Consider the following 20,464-nt stretch of genomic DNA (forward strand, 5'->3'; position numbering starts at 1 on the left):
CTGTGAATATTTTGCTAAGTGTTGACTTGGCCGTACGTCTAAAGAATAGCACCCCCATATGCAACAACAACTGAAGAGTGTAAGTTGTGCTCCCCATATCCCTTATCTGCCACAATTTGACGAAGCCATGATCCAATTATTTGCCAGCCTGACAAAACAGGCGGATCTTACAGCTTTATGGCTTATAGCAAGTGGCACAAGAGACAGAGCAAGATCTTTTTTTCTGTACCGCTTATGTTCATTTGCAGCACTGCTGCCTGGAGTTGGAATAAGAGAAATGGAAAAGCCTAGGTAAAGCAAAAATACCTTTATAAAATCTAAAACATACTCTTTAATGCAGAAGAATGATCCCAATTCTTCTGCTTTAAAAGATATTTTTGGGGCACTTCTTATGCCACTGCCTTTACAGTGTAATAAGCATCTCATGCCTTTGGAGTGAGTCATCTGCGGTCCTCCAACAGTTGTTGCATTACAATTCCATTTGACTGCTAGGGATTGTAGTTCAGCATCAGAGGACTGCAGACTGGACATCACGTTTTCCTCTGCACTCATCTAAAATCCACTTCTGTGCCTTATCTGAGGTCATCAAATGACTTTGCTTTTTGACTTCCCCTCCTCCAGTACCTGAAACCGATTCACTGCCTCATTCCACAAGGGGTTAAAAAATGTTGAATTCCTTTCCTCTGTCCTGTCTAACAGGCTGTGCAACTTAATGACAGAACGAAACACAGAGGCCAGGAAAGTGAATGACAGAAAGGCATGGAGACTGACAGGGACACGGTTGCAGGGACAGCCTGAAAAAACACCATAAGGACAAGGACAATTAAAGAAGCGGTGCGGGCACAGCCAGACTGGCAGCAACAAGGCAAGACTGGCAGACAAGACAGTAACATCCAGAGAACTGGGCTCCTGTTTCTATATCTAAACTGCAATTTCAACTCATCCGCACTTACAGGTGTAGAGCTAATCCATCTCCTATACAGGCCTGTTACGTTCCTATGTGCACATTCAGTATATGTACCAATAGCCCATATTTGGTTACTCAGAACGATACAGACGTATCTGAACATGAAATTGCGTGGCTGAGTCACATAGATTTATTAAACAGCTGCTCCCTGCGGTGAACAAGAACACGGAAGAGGAACTGTTCTGTGTGAGTAGAGATATGGGAGGGCTGCTTCAGAATTTACGAAAATGCACTTGAGGTTGCGGTATCTGGAAGATGGTTCTGAATGGGTTTCATTGAGATGGGTACCTTAGTTCAGTGGAGTGTGTGGTGCTAACTGGGAACTTGTTTTAATATTGGGTGTTTTATCCATGCTGGAGGTTTGGGCATCCTGCATTCATGCTGTAAGTAGGCTCAGGACCAAGGATTCCAGGTAATTGTGTTGTGTACTGTCAGAACTAATCACTGTCACAATTAATCATAGTTTTGGAACCAAGGTCCCTTATAATGTCCACCCTCCTTCCTATGTATGCTTTGTTTTGCTGTCAGAGGAACTTTTAAATGGTTACAGATTTTTAAATACCCCACATTGGGGAATGTTCTGCACATAATATAGAGATAGTGTGTATGAGTCTGTACTGCTTCAGACCCTGTATACTCTGGTTTTAGGTTATATATAGTGCCCCATGTGCAGTAACACAGCAGCATTCCTTAATTTAAAAGGTAGTTTACCCGTGCTCCTTGATCTAACCCCGCTTTAAACCCACCTGGCTACAATATCTTACTCTTCAATAGTCAGATTGTATTAATAGCCAATCTGTGCCCACATAATGCCATGTGCAGTGTGGGAGGTAGGTACGCAGTGTATGTAGGTAAGTACATGTGTGTGTTTGAGGGCTCACTTTGCAGAATAAAGCACTATAGTGTATACGCGTCAGAAAATGTGATTTTATAAGGACAATGCAGCTCTACTTTTACGTAAATTGAACCTTCTTATGCCTTCAATTCATGGCTATTAATACAATTCCATCCTTGGTGTGGCAGTGCAGAAGGTATGTGAGTGTGAGTGGGGGGGAGTGGTAGCAACAACTGGTTTCATTTTGTAATTGAGGAATTCCTGCTTTACATAGATCTCTAATTAAATAGTCTTGATTTGGGATTATTGGGATTGGGATTACTGTTGCTATTAGATGCATTCTGTGAGTTGTAGTCAAACCTCATTAGTTGCAGTTGAATGGAATCAGGGAATCTGCTCTTTGCCTTCTATCAAACTAACATTTTATAGATTGTGGATTAGTATAGCCATATCTGTTTTAGCCTTTTCTGAACAAAGCTATTCCTGTGTCACTTCTGTGCTCACCTCACTGTGTTACCCTTCTTATCTGCCCCACTGTGTGTAAAGGTCCTCAGGTGTTAGGCTGCTGTATGGAGGCTTTATATTAAGAACTATAAGATCACAGCGAAAGTGTTAACAGAAAGAGGGTGGAGCACTAAGAGCATGTATAAAACAGCTATGCGTATAGGTGTAAGGGTAGGACTCCACGAGTGATTTTGTCGCAATCCGACGTGCTGCAACAAAACGCATTGTCGCATGCGACAAAAATAAGGCAAGAGATAGAATTGCTGCATGGGGTCGCAGCGTTGATCCGACGCGATCCGACTGTCGGATGCAGACGTTGCCTGATGCATTTGCATCCGACAGTCGGATCGTGTCGGATCAACGCTGCGACACCAGCCGACATTTCTATCACTTGCCTTATTTTTCTTGCATGCTACAATTCGCATGCGTTTTGTCGCAGCGCTTCGGATCGCGACAAAAACGCTCGTGGAGTCCTACCCTTAAGGAAACTTTTTTGTAAATTGAATATGGAATAATTTACCCCCTACGCTGCATGATAAGGCTGTTAGAATATAAAGGCACAAGGCTGTAGACTTAAACTAGGCACAGACTATAGAGTTACACAGGGAACTCTGAGTATCACTCATGTGTTATAAGGGATAATGTACCCCCTACTGTAAATTATAAGGATATTAGAAGTTACTGAGGGGTTCTGTGGCCATATAAAGGCACAAGGCTGCAGGCTGAGTTATACAGGGAACTCTGAGTATCACTCATGTGTTATAAGGGATAATGTACCCCCTACTGTAAATTATAAGGATATTACAAGTCACTGAGGAATTCTGTGCCCATAGGAAGGCACAAGGCTATAGGCTGAGTTATAAAGTTAACTCTGAGTATCACTCATGTATTATAAGTAGGGTTGCCACCTGGTCGGTATTTTACCAGTCTGGACGGTGAAAATGATGGTTGATCCCAATTATTATTTATATAATAAATAATTTGTTATTAATAGTGAAAAAAAGATAAATATATGGGAAGGCCGGTGGTTTTTTTCCCAGAAAAGGTGGCAACTCAAATTATAAGGGATATTGTACCCCCAACTGTAAATTATAAGGACATTAGCAGTCACTGAGGGGTTCTGTGACCATATAAAGGTGCAAGGCTGCAGGCTGAATTAAACGGGGAACTCTGAATATCACTCATGTATTATAAGGTATAATGTTCCCCCTACTGTAAATTATAAGGATATTAGAAGTCACTGAGGGGTTCTGTGACCATATAAAGGCACACGGCTTCAGGCTGAGTTATACAGGGAACTCTGAGCATCACTCATGTATTATAAGGGATAAAGTACCCCCTACTGTAAATTATAAGGATATTAGAAGTCACTGAGGGGTTATGTGACCATATAAAGGCACAAGGCTGCAGGCTGAGTTATACAGGGAACTCTGAGTATCACTCATGTATTATAAGAGATAAAGTACCCCCTACTGTAAATTATAAGGATATTAGAAGTCACTGAGGGGTTCTTTGATCATATAAAGGAACAAGGCTGCAGACTGAGTTATACAGGGAACTCTGAGTATCACTCATGTATTATAAGGGACAAAGTACCCCCTACTGTAAATTATAAGGATATTAGAAGTTACTGAGGGGTTCTGTGACCATATAAAGGCACAAAGCTGCAGGCTGAGTTATACAGGGAACTCTGAGTATCACTCATGTATTATAAGGGATAATGTACCCCTTACTGTATATTATAAGGACATTAGCAGTCACTGAGGGGTTCTGTGACCATATAAAGGTGCAAGGCTGCAGGGAACTCTAAACTTTGTTCATCATTTGACCATCTGCATAAGTTGGGGCACCTTAGAGAGAAAACTGGGTACAGTATGTAGTACAGATACTCTTTTTTAACCTCAAATCTATCTGATACTAGCAATATTATTTTTTTTACATTTTTGGACATTTTTGGAGAGTAACGCTATTGCGGATAGGGTCAATATTTCAGACAAAATTACAGGACTTTTTACATGCACAGGCCAAATGGATTTCACAAAAGATAGAATAAAGGCACTGTTCACAGTTTGCAATTTTAGCAGTATGGTTGCTAAAGTCCAAATTAACAACCATGCATTTATTTGAATAAGAAACTGTCATATGAATAGGAGAGGGCCTAAATAGAAAAAGATGAGTAATAAACGTAGCAATAACAATGGATTTTGTAGCCTTATAGAGCATTTGTTTTTTTAGATGGGGTCAGTGACCCCCATTTGAAAGCTGGAAAGAGTGAAGAACAAGGCAAATAATTCAAAAACTAAACAAAATAAAAAATGAAGACCAATTGAGTTGGTTAGACTTGGTCATTCTATAACATACTAAAAGTTATCTTTAAGGCGAACCACTTGTTTAATAAATGGCCCCAGTGAGGCTCAAAGCATGTCATGTTGTGATGTCTGTGGTTTTTGCAGCCATTAAATCACTTTAAACAATCAGTTGTTCAGTGCACTGCAGTTTTTTGCTGGACTATATTTGGATCTAAATGGACCTTGGGCAGGCGGGCCTATATACTGTACCCGAAACCAGAAAAGATGAGCAGGTGAGTGGAATTGTCTATGTGCCTGAGCACAGCCTCATGTGCCTTGTTTACTACTTTGAAAGTGGATCATGACTGAGATGTAGTACAGTCATCCTGAAAACAATAATGTGTTATGCAAGGCTGAAACTGTCAGCAGAATCAGTATCCCCTACATAGAAGCAAAGAAGCATTATAATGTATATAATTTCACATTTCTCTTTGCAGCTCAGTGGAAGGGAACAGATGTGGCACCACTAATGTAAATAGCAAGCATAAAATACTATAATTATACAATGTAATTCATATGTCTGACATGGTTGTTTTCTTTCTGACAGGGCCCTTCTGCTGCTGGAGGCCTAGGGCCAATGCTTTTTAAAAACAAATTAACCCGGCTTTCCGTGCCAGCTTCTCCCTGTGGACCAAGCTTTTCTCAAGGTCTCTGGGGTCGTTTCAGCCCGGGCTGCTGTCCAGTTCCTTATCTGTGGCTCCAACCTTACATTAGGCACTGCCATGAATATAATAAAGACATTGGCCAAAATGTCACCCCCCTCCTGTACTAATCTGTCTGACTCACGTTCTCCACTTTGTACTGTGGAATGCCTGATAACACTAATGGAGCAGTAATGAAGTTTAAATATGTGGTTTATACTTTTCTTGCACATTTTATATACAACAAATATATTATCACCCAAGGGTGCACTAATTATGTTACTCAGTAACTTGATAACACTGTTAATACAGTGGGTGCTCCTCCGGGTATAAGAATAAACAACTTAAAGCAATAAACGGAGGCAATCCCATAATGAGGGCTCACACAAGCATACTGTTATCAAAAAAGCTCACTTTATTTATACATCATTAAAAAAAATGTAAGTTTAAACAGTGTCGGACTGGGACACCAGGGACCCACCATAAAACCTTAGACCAGGGTCCACTCTCAGTACTAATATTCTTCATCTCCTCAATCAACTTCTATTCTCCTAGTCTGTTTTCTTTATACTATAATCAATTATTCCATCTATTTAGCCACTTTGTTCTCATAGAAATAGGGAATGACCATGAAATAGGCCAAACGTTTAGCAGCATGAGGGCCCACTGACACCTGGGCTCACCGGGACTTTTCCTGGTATCCCTGTGGGCCATTCCGACACTGAGTTTAATGTTCCTGTCTCATATAACATTCAATGCAATGGTGCCCTCCTGTTTTTATTATAGTGTACCTTTAACATCTTTAGTGCAATTGCAATCTGAGTGATTCTTTTGAGGGTTGGTGTCACGTGAGTCCAGGCAAATCATGTCATCGAACGACTAGGGTTGGAAGACATCTTTGCAGGCAGTGATCACAGTATCTCTTTAATGTCTCTAGTGAACCTGCAATAAGTGATTCTTCTGAGGGGGTCATATTGGTCCAGATAGGGTTGCCAACTGGCTGGTATTTTACCAGCCTGGCCAGTAAAAATGTTGCTTGATGCCAAAGTTATTTATAGGAAAAAACCATAAAAATAAAGGGAAGCTGGTATTTTTTTCCATAAAAGGTGGTAACCCTAGTCCAGGCATATCATGTGATCAAACTACTCGAGTTGGAAGCGATTGTTGCAGGCAATGATCATATTGTCTCTTTAAAGTCTTTAGTGCAATTGCACTATAAGTGATTATGGTGGTCAAGTTTATCCAGGCACTTCATGTTATCAAGCTACCATGGAAGGCTTTGTTGCAGACAAGAACCTTGGTTCTGTTAGAACAGTATTTGAACATGATTAATTGCAATCAATTTCACTTCTCTGCTATCAGGTGTTTCCAGCCTCTAAACAATTCAATGCAGACTGGTTATAAATCTTGAAAATACAGTATATGTGATTGTATAAAAGAAGGGAACTCCCAGGCCTAAGAGATGCTTCATTCTAAAATGAGAGTTTTACATCTTCCCCTGAGTTATATATTTCCCATTATAGAAAGCCTCAGATGTGAGCTATAGAGATTGTGCAATATGGCATCTACCAGGCCCAGAAATAAGTATAAATGCAACTATGAAAGTCATACCCATGTATGTTTCTTTTTTAGGATGGTGTTTGCTAGTAAGTGCAGAGGCTAAAAAAGGTTGCGGAAATCCCTACCCAAACTGATTATGGGGTGGGTACCTTGGAAAGGTGAACCCTGCCCATGCATGTGATTGTATTATATATACAACGTATACATGTGTGTGTGCTAATGAGTGTATGTGAGTGTGAGTATTAGTCAGCATCTGTATTCATGCAAATAGAAACAGGTGGATCTGTCAGTGACTCGCCCAGTAATTAACCTCAGTGCCAGGCCCTGGATACCCGGTGCGTGGTTCTATATATATATCTACAGAACACATTGGTCAGTATCTTTTGTGATTGACATGTGAACTGACTTTTTTAGAAAAAATATGTCACTTTCATTCTATTAGAATGGGCTCCACAGTAGAAGCAAGAAGAAAAAATGATTACACCAAAGAAATCCACGAAATAATATCTCAGGGTGACTTTTACCCCAGTGTTTCTATATCTATGTAACCTTGTTATGAGCTAAGGGGCCCAGCCTGAAGGCCAGTTAGGGTGAGATTTGGAGTGATGTTTATTTGTGCCCTGGGTACCCCTGGAACTATAGCAGGGTGACTGTTACTGTCTATATTAAGCACTCACCCCAAATCTCAACCTAACCTATATCTATATATCTTACCTTGTTATGAGCTAAGGGGGGCCCATCCTAAAGACCATTTGGAGTGAGTGTTTATTTGTGCTCTGGGTACCCCTGGAACTGTAGCAGGGTTACCCCAATGTTTCTATATATCTGTAACCTTGTTATGAGCTAAGGTGGTCCCTGTCCCGAAGTTACACCTCCATCTGTATACAGAATAACATATACCCACTTAAAATATAGACTGTCAGTGGCATAACATGAGCTCCCTTAAACTTTAAACTTCAGATTACAGACAAAAATGTGTATTTAATCTAGAAGCAACAGGCATGCACATGCCTGAATATAAGAAATCAACAAAGTCATTTTGGAAACCCACCTGTTTCCAGTGAAAGCTTAGGGGCCCCAGGCAACAGATATATACAGACTCATACTGCTACAGCTAGATGTTTCCTCTGAATTCTGTGGCAGACTTAAAGGAACAGTAACACCAAAAAATTAAAGTAATGACAATTTAATGTATTGTTGCCCTACACTGCTAAAACGTGTGCATTTGCTACTAGTATACAACTATAGTTTGTATAAACAAGCTACTGTTTAGACATGGGGGCAGCCATTCAAGCACAGGATACATATTAGATTACAGAAACATTCTGAAGAATCCAATTGTATACTACTGAGTTTATCTGTTATCTGCTGTGTATCCTGTGCCTTTTCTCCTTTTTCAGCTTTGAATGGCTACACAGCAGCTTGTTTGTATAAACTATAGTAGTCTTTCTGAAGCAAACACACCAGTTGTACCAGTGCAGCATGGTTTCATTACTTTAAAAGACTTTCGTTTTTTAGTGTTACTGATCCTTTAGCATACTGCAACCTGTATCTTTTACACCATCATATGTTAGGGGATTTACCCTTATTAAGTTATGTAATGCACTCAAACAAAATGATGGCTAGGTGGGTTGAAATTGGATGGGTCCTTGATAAGCTGTTTGGCACCTTGCATGGTAATTACAGGTATGGGACCTGTTATCCAGAATGTTTGGGACCTAGGGTTTTCCATAATTTGGATCTTCATACCTTAAGTCTACTAGAAAATCATGTAAACATTAACTAAACCCAACAGACTGGTTCTGTTTCCAATAAGCATTAATTATATCTTATTGTGGATCGAATACAAACCATTTTTAAGAATTTTGATTATAATATATTCTATGGAATATGACCTTTCCGTAATTCGGAACTTTCTGGATAAAGGGTTTCTGGATAACGGATCCCATACCTGTACTCCCAAAACTACTAGATATTATGAACAAATTCTTATTGCTCAGCCTACCAACCCAATATTCTCTCTTTTAAAGTTGCATATTGTATATTGGAATGAAAGGCAAAACAACCCTATAAATGAGAAAATCCTTTAACCCATGGTTCTGTGTGAGGAACACCTCACATAAACCACTTGTTAAAGTCACCTCCCACTCACTGTAGAGCAAGAAGACCCTATGACTGCTGGGGTGAAGCTGAAAGTATAGGTGGTAGATATTTACTTTGCCAATATTTATCTAAAATTCAAATTCCATGTGTTTTTCTTTTACAGATATTTATAGTGATAAAGAATTTTGGCAAGGGTTCGTGTATAGATCCAAAATATTTTGTTCTGCATTCCTAACACTATCAGAAAAAAAATTATGGCCACATCATCTATACGTCGTCAAGTAAAGAACATTGTACATAATTACTCGGAAGCAGAAGTCAAGGTGCGAGAAGCTACTTCCAATGACCCATGGGGTCCATCTACATCCCTCATGTCTGAGATATCTCTTATGACACACCACGCGGAAGCTTTCCCCGAGGTAATGATTATGATTTGGAAGAGGCTTAATGACAGTGGGAAGAACTGGCGCCATGTGTACAAAGCTCTCACCCTCCTGGATTATCTTATTAAGAATGGGTCGAAGAGGGTGGTAGATGAGTGCAATGAGACTATCCACTCTGTACAGACACTGAAGGACTTTCAGTTTATGGATCGCGATGGAAAGGATCAAGGCATCAATGTGCGGGAAAAAGCAAAGCAAATTGTCTCCTTGCTGAAAGATGAGGAAAGACTGAAACAAGAAAGAATACAAGCAAAGAACACAAGGAGGAGGATATCGCAAGGATTCAATGGCATTAGCATTCGAAAGACAAGTTTAAGTCAAGGTATGAAAACTTTGAAACTTTGAAAACTTTGGTTTTTGGTACCTCTGCAACTACTACTAAATACTTACACTATTACATAGACCCTCATGCTCTCCAGACTAGACTCATCCCTCACCCTCTTCAAATCTACTCTACTTCTCATTTTTATTCCTCTAAAGATATCCATTGCCATCTCCTACTCCCTATGTGGACCTTAACATTCAACCAGAAACCATGATTCAGACTAATATAAGTCTTCATCCTCCTTTTCACTGGCCTTCTAAGGAGCCACTTTTTAAAAATAGAATTCAAAGATGCACTACTGCCTTTTCTCTCACAAACTGTAAGCTCTTCATTCCTCTTCAATAGGATTCAACAATTCTCAGCATTTCTTTGTATTGTGTTATACTAAATGGGCCTATCAGGTGCAAGTTATTCTCTTCTTATACATCCAATGCATCCAGTTTTAATATTCATCAAAAAAAGTATTTCTTTCACAGACGCTTCAGGCTCGTGTTCAGAGCTCTCTCCAGAGCTAGAGCAAGTCAGACCCCAGAGTAGTGGTGAGGAAGAACTTCAGCTTCAACTTGCACTAGCCATGAGCCAAGAAGAGGCTGAGAAGGTAATGGCTGCAATTCCTTCCTTCTCAATTAAAGTTTATGTGCAAAAAACCTTGGTCCATTTGCATTAGCCTAATTCTCAACTTCTCTGTGTCGAAGTGCATTTAATCTATCCCAGATTCCCAGTACTTAACAAGGTAAAGAAATATTATTCTCATCGCTTATACTAGTTTATATGCCACTTGTTGATGCAGAGCATCTTCAGGGTGGAAGATTGATGCCCAAGATGAGGTTCTTCTTCATTAAACTAGACCAACCCTTTAAAATGCCTATATGCTGTAGTTTATTACTACTTCCATAATACACATACTGGAAATTATACCTTCCATCCATAACTAGGAATAATAATTGTACACCATAAATATGATAATTTATGAAAGTTTACTTTTTTTTCAATACTAAAAAATCTTTAGCTTCACTAAATACAGTATAAGAAAATTTATAGCTCTGCTAACAAAACTATCCAACCGGCAAAGATCAGGCGTCTTGAATTTTGTATGTCTGTATGTATGTAAATAGATTTTTAGCAAGCTACCTAACTACAAGAACTCACAGAATCTCTTTGTTGTTGCAGAAGAAGGTTCCTCCAGCCCCAAATGAAGAAGAAGAGCAGCAGCTGCAAACAGCATTGAACCAGAGTAAAGAAGAATATGAAAAGGTACTTGTCCCTTTGTTCAGTTGTACAGCAGACACATCCAGTGTTGCCCCCAGAAAATAAAAATTTAAGGAAATAGAAATTCCCCATAAAAATAATTTAACAATGAATGAATGAAGCTGCAGGTCAATGCACCTCTGCAAAATGAGTCCCATTTTTTAGACTTGGAAGATGAATGAAGACTGGACTATAGAAACAATGATCATTTATTGGAATTACTGTATTTTCTGCATAAAGTTCAAATCAATGTATAAATATTGTCGTTTTTTAATGGTATCTTGAAAGCATAAAAAGAATAGGCCATTATAATTTGATGCAAACACCCTTAAAGGAAAAGTAACCGCCCACCCTTCTGTTTTAACCGTAGGATCTACTGCACAGGGGTTCACCGTCCCAACCCATAGAAATAACTTTGTAAAATTATTGATAATCTCTGAATTCATAGTTGAACAGCAGGGTTGGTGGTCACAATGTTTAGCTACATCTTATCCAGAAGACATGTCCAGCTTGGCTTCTTACATGCTCCTAATCACCAATGACAATATTTCGGCTGGCTGTGATGTTACATTTTGTCTTTATTTTGTTATATGATAATATATTGCATAGGGATGCCTAAATCATTACTTCAGTTAGGGGCTCAGTCCCTATTGGAATTTTTGAAGTTGGCTGTATCCTTAGTGTTCATACAAACCAAATCTGAAACTTTAAAGCCATACTCACACAAATTCCAGCCTATTTTACTATTTCAGCAGTGCCATTGCCTGGACCTGATATTTAATTTAAGTCTACAGCCTGAACATGTAAGCCATAATTATTCCATAGTGCCTGAGCAGCACAAAAAAGAAGAGTTGCTGCTTATTCTTCTTTATGGGAGCACTCATTATTCTTACAGCCAGTTTATATGATAACTACACCTCACACTTATATATTTTTTTCAAAGCAAATGAGGTTGGTTCAAGGTGAGAAATCGTTGATTGAGAGGGCTCATAACCAATTCAAACCATCTAATGAATATCACGAGTTGGAAGGAGTCAAGAAACCATATAAATCTGAGGTAAGTAATTCCAGTTTAGGACAAGACAGTAGAGGGGAAACACAAATTTCTGCTTCCAATATTAAAACCTCATCATGACAAGCAGAGAGACGCTATTCACAAATGAACAGTTATGTATATTAAAAGGACCCTTAATACTCAGTTCTTACTACAGAATAGTGCTTAGCACAGAGGAATACTTATGATGGGTTAGTGTTATGGTATCTCTTGTACACATAAGTAAAGAATTGGTATATAAATTGACTTTTTTTTCCTAGACACATCTTTTGGATCTGGATGATATATTTGGCCCTGCACCATCATCATCTACAGACCCCTGGAATTCTGTACCTTTACCGCCTCCAAATAATGGCCTAACAAGATCAGTTTCATTCGGGTCTTTATATCCAACTTGGGCAACAAGTAAGTGGTTACAATGTGCAGATACATTTAGCCCTGGGCTATGATCATAGGGCTCTGGATTGAGTTCAGGAAGACACCCAATCAAATTTACGAAAACATACAAAAAATATAGTGTAGTATTACTGTGCAGTATTACTGTGTTGCCCTTGGGTTTTGACTTTCACAGAATCAGGTGGAGAATGTGTTTATTCAAGATAAACACCCAATCTTTTTTTCTGAAGAAACTGCCCAGCGAGTAAAGACTCTTAAGTATCCAACTCCAGCCCATCAAGCCTAAGGGCTATTCCACACGGGGACATAGCGACGCGTTTGCGGTCGCGGCGACAAAGCGCCGCGACAGTCGCCGCGACCGGCGCAGGCGACAGTTTTGTATGGGCGCCTATGTAAAAACGCCTGTGCTAACCACACGAGGCGATGCGCTTTTCAACAGTCGCCTGAAAATGCCTCGCCAGGCTTTTTCAGGCGACTGTTGAAAAGCGCATCGCCTCGTGTGGTTAGCACAGGCGTTTTTACATAGGCGCCCATACAAAACTGTCGCCTGCGCCGGTCGCGGCGACTGTCACGGCGCTTTGTCGCCGCGACCACAAACGCGTCGCTATCTCCCCGTGTGGACTAGCCCTAAAACGTTATGTCTGGTGAGTTTTGTGGAAAAAATATTAAACTGGTGAATAGAAGAAATTCTGGAACCATAAGACACAATCTTTTTTAACCTGTTAGCAAAATATCTACATATATATGCATAGCAAGTTCTTATGGTAAACTTCTCAAAAAAAAACCAAAACAACAACAATTACAGATGCCACGTGATCATTTCTTTGCATTGGTCATTATAAATTAGAGACCAAAGCTTAATCTTTTCAGTCAGATGCTTCCAAATATCATCAAATGTCATTCTTAGCATCAAAAACTACAGTTCTATAGCAAGCTCTGAGGAAGCAATTCTTCAATTATTATCACAGAGGAATTCTATAATAACCCTTTCGTGGGCATAACTAAGCAGTAGTTCTGTCATGGAAAAGCATTTTTCCCCCAATATGCATCAGTTAATGGTGCTGCTACAGCAGAATCCCTCCATGGGGCTAGACATGTTGTTAGTTTCCCAGGTGCCCTCAGTCCTGCGACATGTACTCTGATAAACTTCAATCACTCGTTACTGCTGTGCTGTATATTGGAGCAATGTCAACCCCTCTCTCCCTCAGCAGCCTATCAACAGAACAGTGGAAATGTAACAAGATAACTGCTCCCTGTTAGATATGAGAATAGTAGTCAATAGTAAAAATCCAAGTTCCACTGCAACTACTGCAGTCAATTCTATTTTGAAGTTCGGGCTCTGGTTAGGTACGGAATCCTAAAGCCAGAACAAACACCAAGGTCCCAGGCACGGCTCACTCTTCTGTCTATAACAGCTGCCTTTCACTTCCGGAGAAGCCCTCTGCTACTTGAATGCCGCCAGGTCTTAATGCAAGAAGACCAAGAAAAGAGAGTTATGGGAAGACAAGGGAACTGTATGGACACTCATCTATTGCTCCAAGAATATCTTGGACACCAAATATATCATGATTCCAAATCTCACCCTAAATGAGCAACGGAGAACAAGGAGCATAGTCAAGGGACAGGCTGGGTCAATACCAATCAGGAGAAACAGTACAAAACAGGAGATGAGAGAATAGTCAAGGTTACAGGCCAGGTCAAGCACAGCAATATCGCAGTACATAGCAGGATCCAAGAGAGTAGTCAGTACATGGGTAAGGGTCAGGAGAGGCAGCAGACTAGACAAGGTCAGGGACAGGCAGGGTCAGGAACAGATCAGAACACTTGAGAATTGCACCCAGGAACTAGAAAATAGACCTATGTTAGGCAGAATGTTTTTGCCCATGGCTGCTTTAAATATTTGAATTTCGTGCCAATGATTATGTCATGTACGGTGTGCCGAAGCCAAAAGTATGCGTCTGTTTGTCAAACCTAGAAGCGATGCGCATTGGTGCGCACTGAAGTAGACACTGCGGGCATCCTCTGCTGCACCACTGGACCACCAGGTATTCTCACAGCTCTTTTTGGAAGCACAGGATCAGACAAAATGACCTGAGATGGCTGCCTACACATCAATATTACAACTTAAAAATACATTTGTTGGTTCAGAAATACAGTTTTATATGGTTGAAGGAATTTGTAATGTAAACAATGTATTTAGAAATAAAATCGACAGCATAAAATTCATGACAGAATCCCTTTAAATTGTAGGGCAAGTGCCCTTTTGCTCAGGGCCGGATTTACATAGCGGTTTTTCGCCCCCATCCCCTTTATTTCCACAAATTTTCCGGAGCAATGGGAATTGGTGCAAACGAAATTTTAAAAACGATTGGATCTCATTCGAATCCCCAGTGTTTTTGAACCAGCGTGGGTGTGTTTCGGCAGCATGCCGCCCCCTAAAATCCTGCTGCCCTAGGCCAGGGCCTTGGTGGCCTTTCCACAAATCCGAGCCTGCTTTTGCTATTCTAGATATCACAGAAGACCAGCCTAAAAGTCAATTACAGTTTTGGAGTGAACATGTATTTGCATGAATATTTTTGGAACTATGGCTGAAACAGTATTTTTCTATGTCAATTATGTAAAGGAGGCCCTAATCAAATACTTCAAAGATGGAGTTGATCAGAATTAATCTGCAAACTGCTGCTACAGAGATGCAGACTCTGTGACTGCTGGGGGGCCTAGGAGGTATAAGCTGTCCAGTTAGCAGCACCTGGGGAAACAGATTTGGCACAAGGGTGGCTGTCTACTAGTTGATATTGCCCACGGTCAATGGTTTGCACCCAATAATGCTGCTGTTTTCTTTCTTTAGGTGGAGTTTCAGCTAGAGATTCTTCATCACTTTCTTGGGATATGCCTTCTCCTACCACCCAGCTTCGAGAAGATCAGGCAAGCCAAAGCATAATATTTGGTTCTGATCCATCGCCAGGCTTAAAGGAAGCAACGATTGTTGTAAAGAATACGCCTTCTGATCCGTGGGGGGACAATACTCAAAGTGAGAGCCCGTTAATTTGGCTGAATTCATTGACTTGTGCAGGGATGGAGTGAATAGATACCCCTGTGTAGTTTTTTAATGTGGAACCAACCAATAGGTTGATTTGTATTGGCTAATATTAAGAGCTTGAGACATAAGACCCCAGTAAAGCCTAAACATTGATAGCACCCAGGGAATATGTTTTGATGCCAGCCTATTCAGCAGGCGGGAAGAGCCTGAAACCACCACCGGTGCTTTATTTGAATGGAGCCTGTATTACATACTGGCACCGGTGCTTTTCAGCCCTCTAGCAGTGGTGGATTCAGGTACTTCATCCTGCAGAGAATAAACCCAGTGTGCCATTAGCATTAAACAATTGCAGTGTAGCGAGTGAAGAACTCTGTGTACTACTTTTGTAACATGCAATTTGTATATGAATTTGTATGTGAATAATCACCGCCAATAATTCACAGACCCTTAATTACCGTTTACTAATAATTAGCATGTTTGCACATTAGCACTGTGTCTGATTATCACTCAGTTAAGCATAGTTTTAATATAGGTTTTATATAAGTATAATACACAAAAGCCATGAATATCCTGTAAATTATATCCTTATAAACGGTGAGTAGTGATGTCATCAGTTATAAACGGTGAGTAGTGATGTCATTTCTGTCACATGACTCACTGAAATTTGTGTATTATAATAAATAAAGTACCCCCAGTTGTAAAATATGAGGATATTAGAAGTTACCTCGGAGTTCCATGACCTGTATAAAAACACTCGGCCTTCGGCCTCGTGTTTTTATATGGTCATGAAACTCCTCGGTAACTAATAATATCCTTATATTTTAAAAGAGGGGGTACTTTATTCACTATATATATTCACTTGTCTTTGTATATAAATGTTGAGTAGAAGATAGTGGCATAATGTATTCTGTATTTGGGAAGCCGCATTTACAAGAATTCTTTTTGTACTCCATTACTCCATTATAGCAGCACCCTCTGGTGGACTTAAATTATAAAAAAAATGTCAAAATGCTTCCTTAGCTCTACCAGACAATCACTATTCAATTTTGCTGCTATCTGACAATCGATTTTACCCATACAGAACAGATTTTATTGTTTATAGTATTCTTTATTAATCAGTAAGATTCTCTTTAAGGCCTTTTTCAATTTTCAGTTGGACTGACAACACATACCCCCATAGAAGGCAATTTGTTAAGTCAAGTATACCAGTATACAGTGGGTGGAGAGGAGCAGAATTGGACTGGAAATCTTTGGATACTGCCAAATGTCAGAGGGGCTGCTGTAAGATGCGATTGACACACACTGTGATGGGCTGTTTGGACTTTCGTGTAGTTAAAATGCCAGGCTGGGCCAGATTTTTATAGCAAGAGCCCCTAGGCCTGCTGTCGTTCATTGCCCCCATTGTATCGACTACTTTTGTGCACATGCTCAAATTTTCAGCATGGAGTCCCGAGTACTGGGGACTGGTGCACAGGAAATTTTTAAAAGTATTGTATCACCTGTAAATCCCCAGTGCCTCCTGAACCAATGTGGTTGTGGGTTTGCCGCCCCCTAACATTCTGCCGCCCTAGGCCCGGGCCTTTGTGCCCTTTCCATAAATCTGGGCCTGATGCCAGGACCTATTTTGGAATCCCAGTTCAGGCCTGTTTGAAGGTCATTTAGGGTGAGATTTGGAATCATGATATATTTGGTGAACTAGATATTCATGGAGCAATGGATGAGTGTCCATTGTTCTTCTATATCTGTTATGAGCTAAATGGTCCCTGGCCTACAAGGGTTTCTTAAAGGAACAGTAACACCAAAAAATGAAAGTGTTTTAAAGTAATGAAAATATCATGCAGTGTTGCCCTGCACTGGTAAAACTGGCGTGTTTGCTTCAGAAACACTACTATAGTTCATATAAACAAGCTGCTGTGTAGCAATGGCGGAAATTGAAAAAAGGTTATATGTTTAAATAGTGGATAACAGATAACATTATGTTCTACAGAGCTTATCTGCTATCTGCTGTGTAACCTGAGCCTTTTCTCCTTTGAATGGCTGCCCCCATGGCTACACAACAGCTTATTAATAAAAACTATAGTAGTGTTTCTGAAGCAAACGCAGCAGTTTTAGCAGTGCAGGGCAACACTGTATTATATATTTATTACATTAAAACACTTAGATTTTTTGACGTTACTGTTCCTTTAAACTGAAAAAGGCCTACAACCACTGGGTTGCTAGAGTTGGGATTCTACACCACAATCCTAGAGTCAGTCTAGAAGAGTCCATATTAGATAGACCACATCTGCTCCATTAGATTGCAAGTAGACTATTAAAAACACTTTCTACCAAATTTATTTTTTATACCTAGGGAGAGAGATTATTTCATGTATATCAGTCTAGTAATGTCATTTTTTCCTTTTAGGCCTTGCTGACAGCACCTTCAAGTCTCCCTTAATGTCTGAATCCCCTTTTGGTAAGAAAGCTTGTATGAGGGACTTAGAAATCCATATTTTTGTTTTGGGTGGTCCTTACATATTAACATGATAAATTATATTATTTTTGCTTGCAGAACTAGATCTCTTTGGAGAAGTTGTCTCAACCACTAAGTCGAACACAGATAGTCTCAATTTAAAGCCTCTTGAAGATTCCCTTGATGATGCCAAAGCCAATCCTCGATGTCGTACCCCAGAGTCCTTTTTAGATCAAGCCGCACTGTCCCTTGTCAATCTGGATAGTTTGATTCCTGGCTCAGGATCTAGTGCCAAGAACAGAAACCCCTTTGCTTCTGGTGAGTCTCTAGCATCCAGAACAAAAGGAATATATACCATTGGTTGGTTTTAGAACAGAGTAGAGAGGACATACATACAGTAAATTAAAGAGCCAAGGGATGTCCCTTATTCAGCATTACTTGAGGTTCAATATCTTTGTTTCATCAAAGCTTCACATAATGATCATGATCAATACCTGCAGAGATGCCAACCAAGATCCAAAGTAATCCTGGTGCATTTTGTTCATGCTTATATCCCATTTAATAATTCACCATACAGTCTCAGCTCAGTTGTATTTGCTGATTTGGGACATAGTACCTGAATACATAACCGTAAAATTGTTATTAAAGCAAAACATGGTGGACTGTTTGTGTTAAGGGTCCTTCTTACAGTTGAGGCATGCAGAGATTACCAGCCATCAATACTGTAGGCCCAGCATCTGCATGTGCCAAATAATAATGAAAGTAGTTATAGTACATAACCGTTGGTTCAGTAGGAAAAATTGTGTGGAAATGTATGCCAGATGCACAGATCATGGTGGCTCCTTCTGTATCTACAGGGTCATGCATCTAAAGGTTCATTGGTATGGAGACGGAAGTTAAATCTCAATTTTCTGTTTTTCTCTCCAGGACTCAACACACCATCACCTAACAACCCATTCCAACTGGGAGAGCAGAAACTCTCTCTAAACCAGATTAGAACCACCTCCCCAGAGCCGGGAACAAGCACTCCACTAATGCCTCAGCAAAATGTTTCTACAATGCCAGCCATCTCTATGGGGCACATGCCGAACACCTTAACAGCTTTTTCTACAGGGCCTGGCTTTGTTATGCCAACTTCCACCCAGCTTCTGATTCCACTGTATGGCCCTCCAGCTTCACTGGGAATGCCTCCCTCACTGAGTGTTCCACTCAATCAATTGCCAACTGCACATCAAGTACCATTCAGTTTACCACCACCAATAGTGCCACAATCTTCCCAGGGTGGGAATAATCCTTTCCTGTGATCTTTTGCATTGTGTATGCATTGCAGGTTCTGGAATCACTTCTGGGATGAACCATTTTGGCTATACAGACAATTATACAATGAACTTGTGGCCCTTGTTGCAAGGCAGCGGTAACACTTAACAAACTTGTCTAATCAGTTAAACCGAGAGAGAATTGTATTGTTTATTTTCTTTACAACATGAACCAGCTTCATTCACCAATAAGATGGACTTTGCTGCCCTTTCTAATGGGTAATTATTATGAATCTGGCAGCAATAAATGCCTCTGGTCTATAAAACGTGGGTACACAATTCCTTACCTGCCTAATTGCTCCTGGTACCAGGATTCATTAACATTACTGCTGAGTCAGGTGAAGAATTACTTAAATGCCTCCTTCAGCTACACAATATACCCTGAAATTGTCATGTTATTCTGGCAATTAGCACGTCTCATTTACACTGCAATTAGATAAGGTGGATGCCTTCAGAAGAGGGTTTTAAAGAAACATGTTGAAGTGGATTATTTTGTGTTATGTTCTATTTTGGTCTAGCACTGAGTTCTTTCACCATCAGAGACAGAGGGAGGGGGTTACAGGTGGTATACAGTATGTGGTACAATGAACAAACCTAGGCCTTATTATTATATAATATATATAGAATTGCAGTTTCTGTGTAAGATGCAAAGCAAATACACTACATAGGTATCATATGGGAAATCTAAAGATATAAAGTATTAATTGGATTAATAAAAATATTGATTTTGTTTGGACAAAATGCTGCTAGCTTTATATATGCAAATATTCATTATCAAATCTGTCATAGGGTCAGACTGGGACAGTGGACATGGGGGAAGTCCCGATGTGCAGACCCAGATTCGTGGGCTAAAAAGGCACCAGGACTGGGGCACACCAATCCCTAGTGCTCTGGACCAAATGAAGGATTTTTACACATGCGTGAAGGGGAATGGACAGAGATGATGAGCGGCAGAGGGCCTAGGGGTGCACTCTATGCAAATCTGGCCCTGTCGATGGGTGCTGCATCTTCAAGCCCACTGCTAGCCAGGGGATCTGTGGTGGTAGTAATGAATGACCAATTGCCTTTAGAGGTGGGCGAAGGGCTGAATTTGCCACCAACTTAGTGCTCCCTGCCTCTACACACTGTTGCAAACCACTAGTACGGGGGTGGTACTACACAGTGGCTTGGGTGGTGAGACCTTGAGGTCACGGCACTTGGTAGGCCCCAGATACCACAGTCCAGCACTGAAC

General features: G+C 40.3%; 1 protein-coding gene across 3 annotated transcripts; it reads left to right on the forward strand.

Annotated features, from left to right (window-relative positions):
* Positions 1 to 682: 682 nt before the first annotated feature.
* On the forward strand, positions 683 to 19,968 carry epn3.S (epsin 3 S homeolog). 3 transcript variants are annotated; one of them, XM_018238477.2, is made up of 10 exons: positions 683 to 1,153; positions 9,122 to 9,723; positions 10,203 to 10,324; positions 10,897 to 10,980; positions 11,918 to 12,031; positions 12,289 to 12,433; positions 15,273 to 15,455; positions 17,869 to 17,919; positions 18,016 to 18,234; positions 18,844 to 19,968. In XM_018238477.2, the coding sequence occupies exons 2-10, from the start codon at positions 9,213 to 9,215 to the stop codon at positions 19,218 to 19,220; spliced, it is 1,806 nt and encodes a 601-aa protein (XP_018093966.1). In that variant the 5' UTR covers positions 683 to 1,153; positions 9,122 to 9,212; the 3' UTR covers positions 19,221 to 19,968. The 3 variants fall into 3 exon arrangements, with proteins under 3 accessions (XP_018093966.1, XP_018093967.1, XP_018093968.1); XM_018238478.2 differs by having other exon boundaries at positions 683 to 955; XM_018238479.2 differs by lacking the exon at positions 683 to 1,153 and adding an exon at positions 1,167 to 1,379.
* Positions 19,969 to 20,464: the final 496 nt, after the last annotated feature.

This window comes from Xenopus laevis, chromosome 9_10S, assembly GCF_017654675.1.
Source record: "Xenopus laevis strain J_2021 chromosome 9_10S, Xenopus_laevis_v10.1, whole genome shotgun sequence".
NCBI lineage: Eukaryota > Metazoa > Chordata > Amphibia > Anura > Pipidae > Xenopus > Xenopus laevis.

Coding starts and splice junctions, on each gene's coding strand:
- epn3.S (XM_018238477.2), top strand. CDS start 9,213: ATGGCCACATCATCTATACGTCGTCAAGTAAAGAACATTGTACATAAT. Junction 12,434..15,272: donor ATATCCAACTTGGGCAACAA/GTAAGTGGTTAC, acceptor TTCTTTCTTTAG/GTGGAGTTTCAGCTAGAGAT. Junction 15,456..17,868: donor GTGGGGGGACAATACTCAAA/GTGAGAGCCCGT, acceptor TTTTCCTTTTAG/GCCTTGCTGACAGCACCTTC.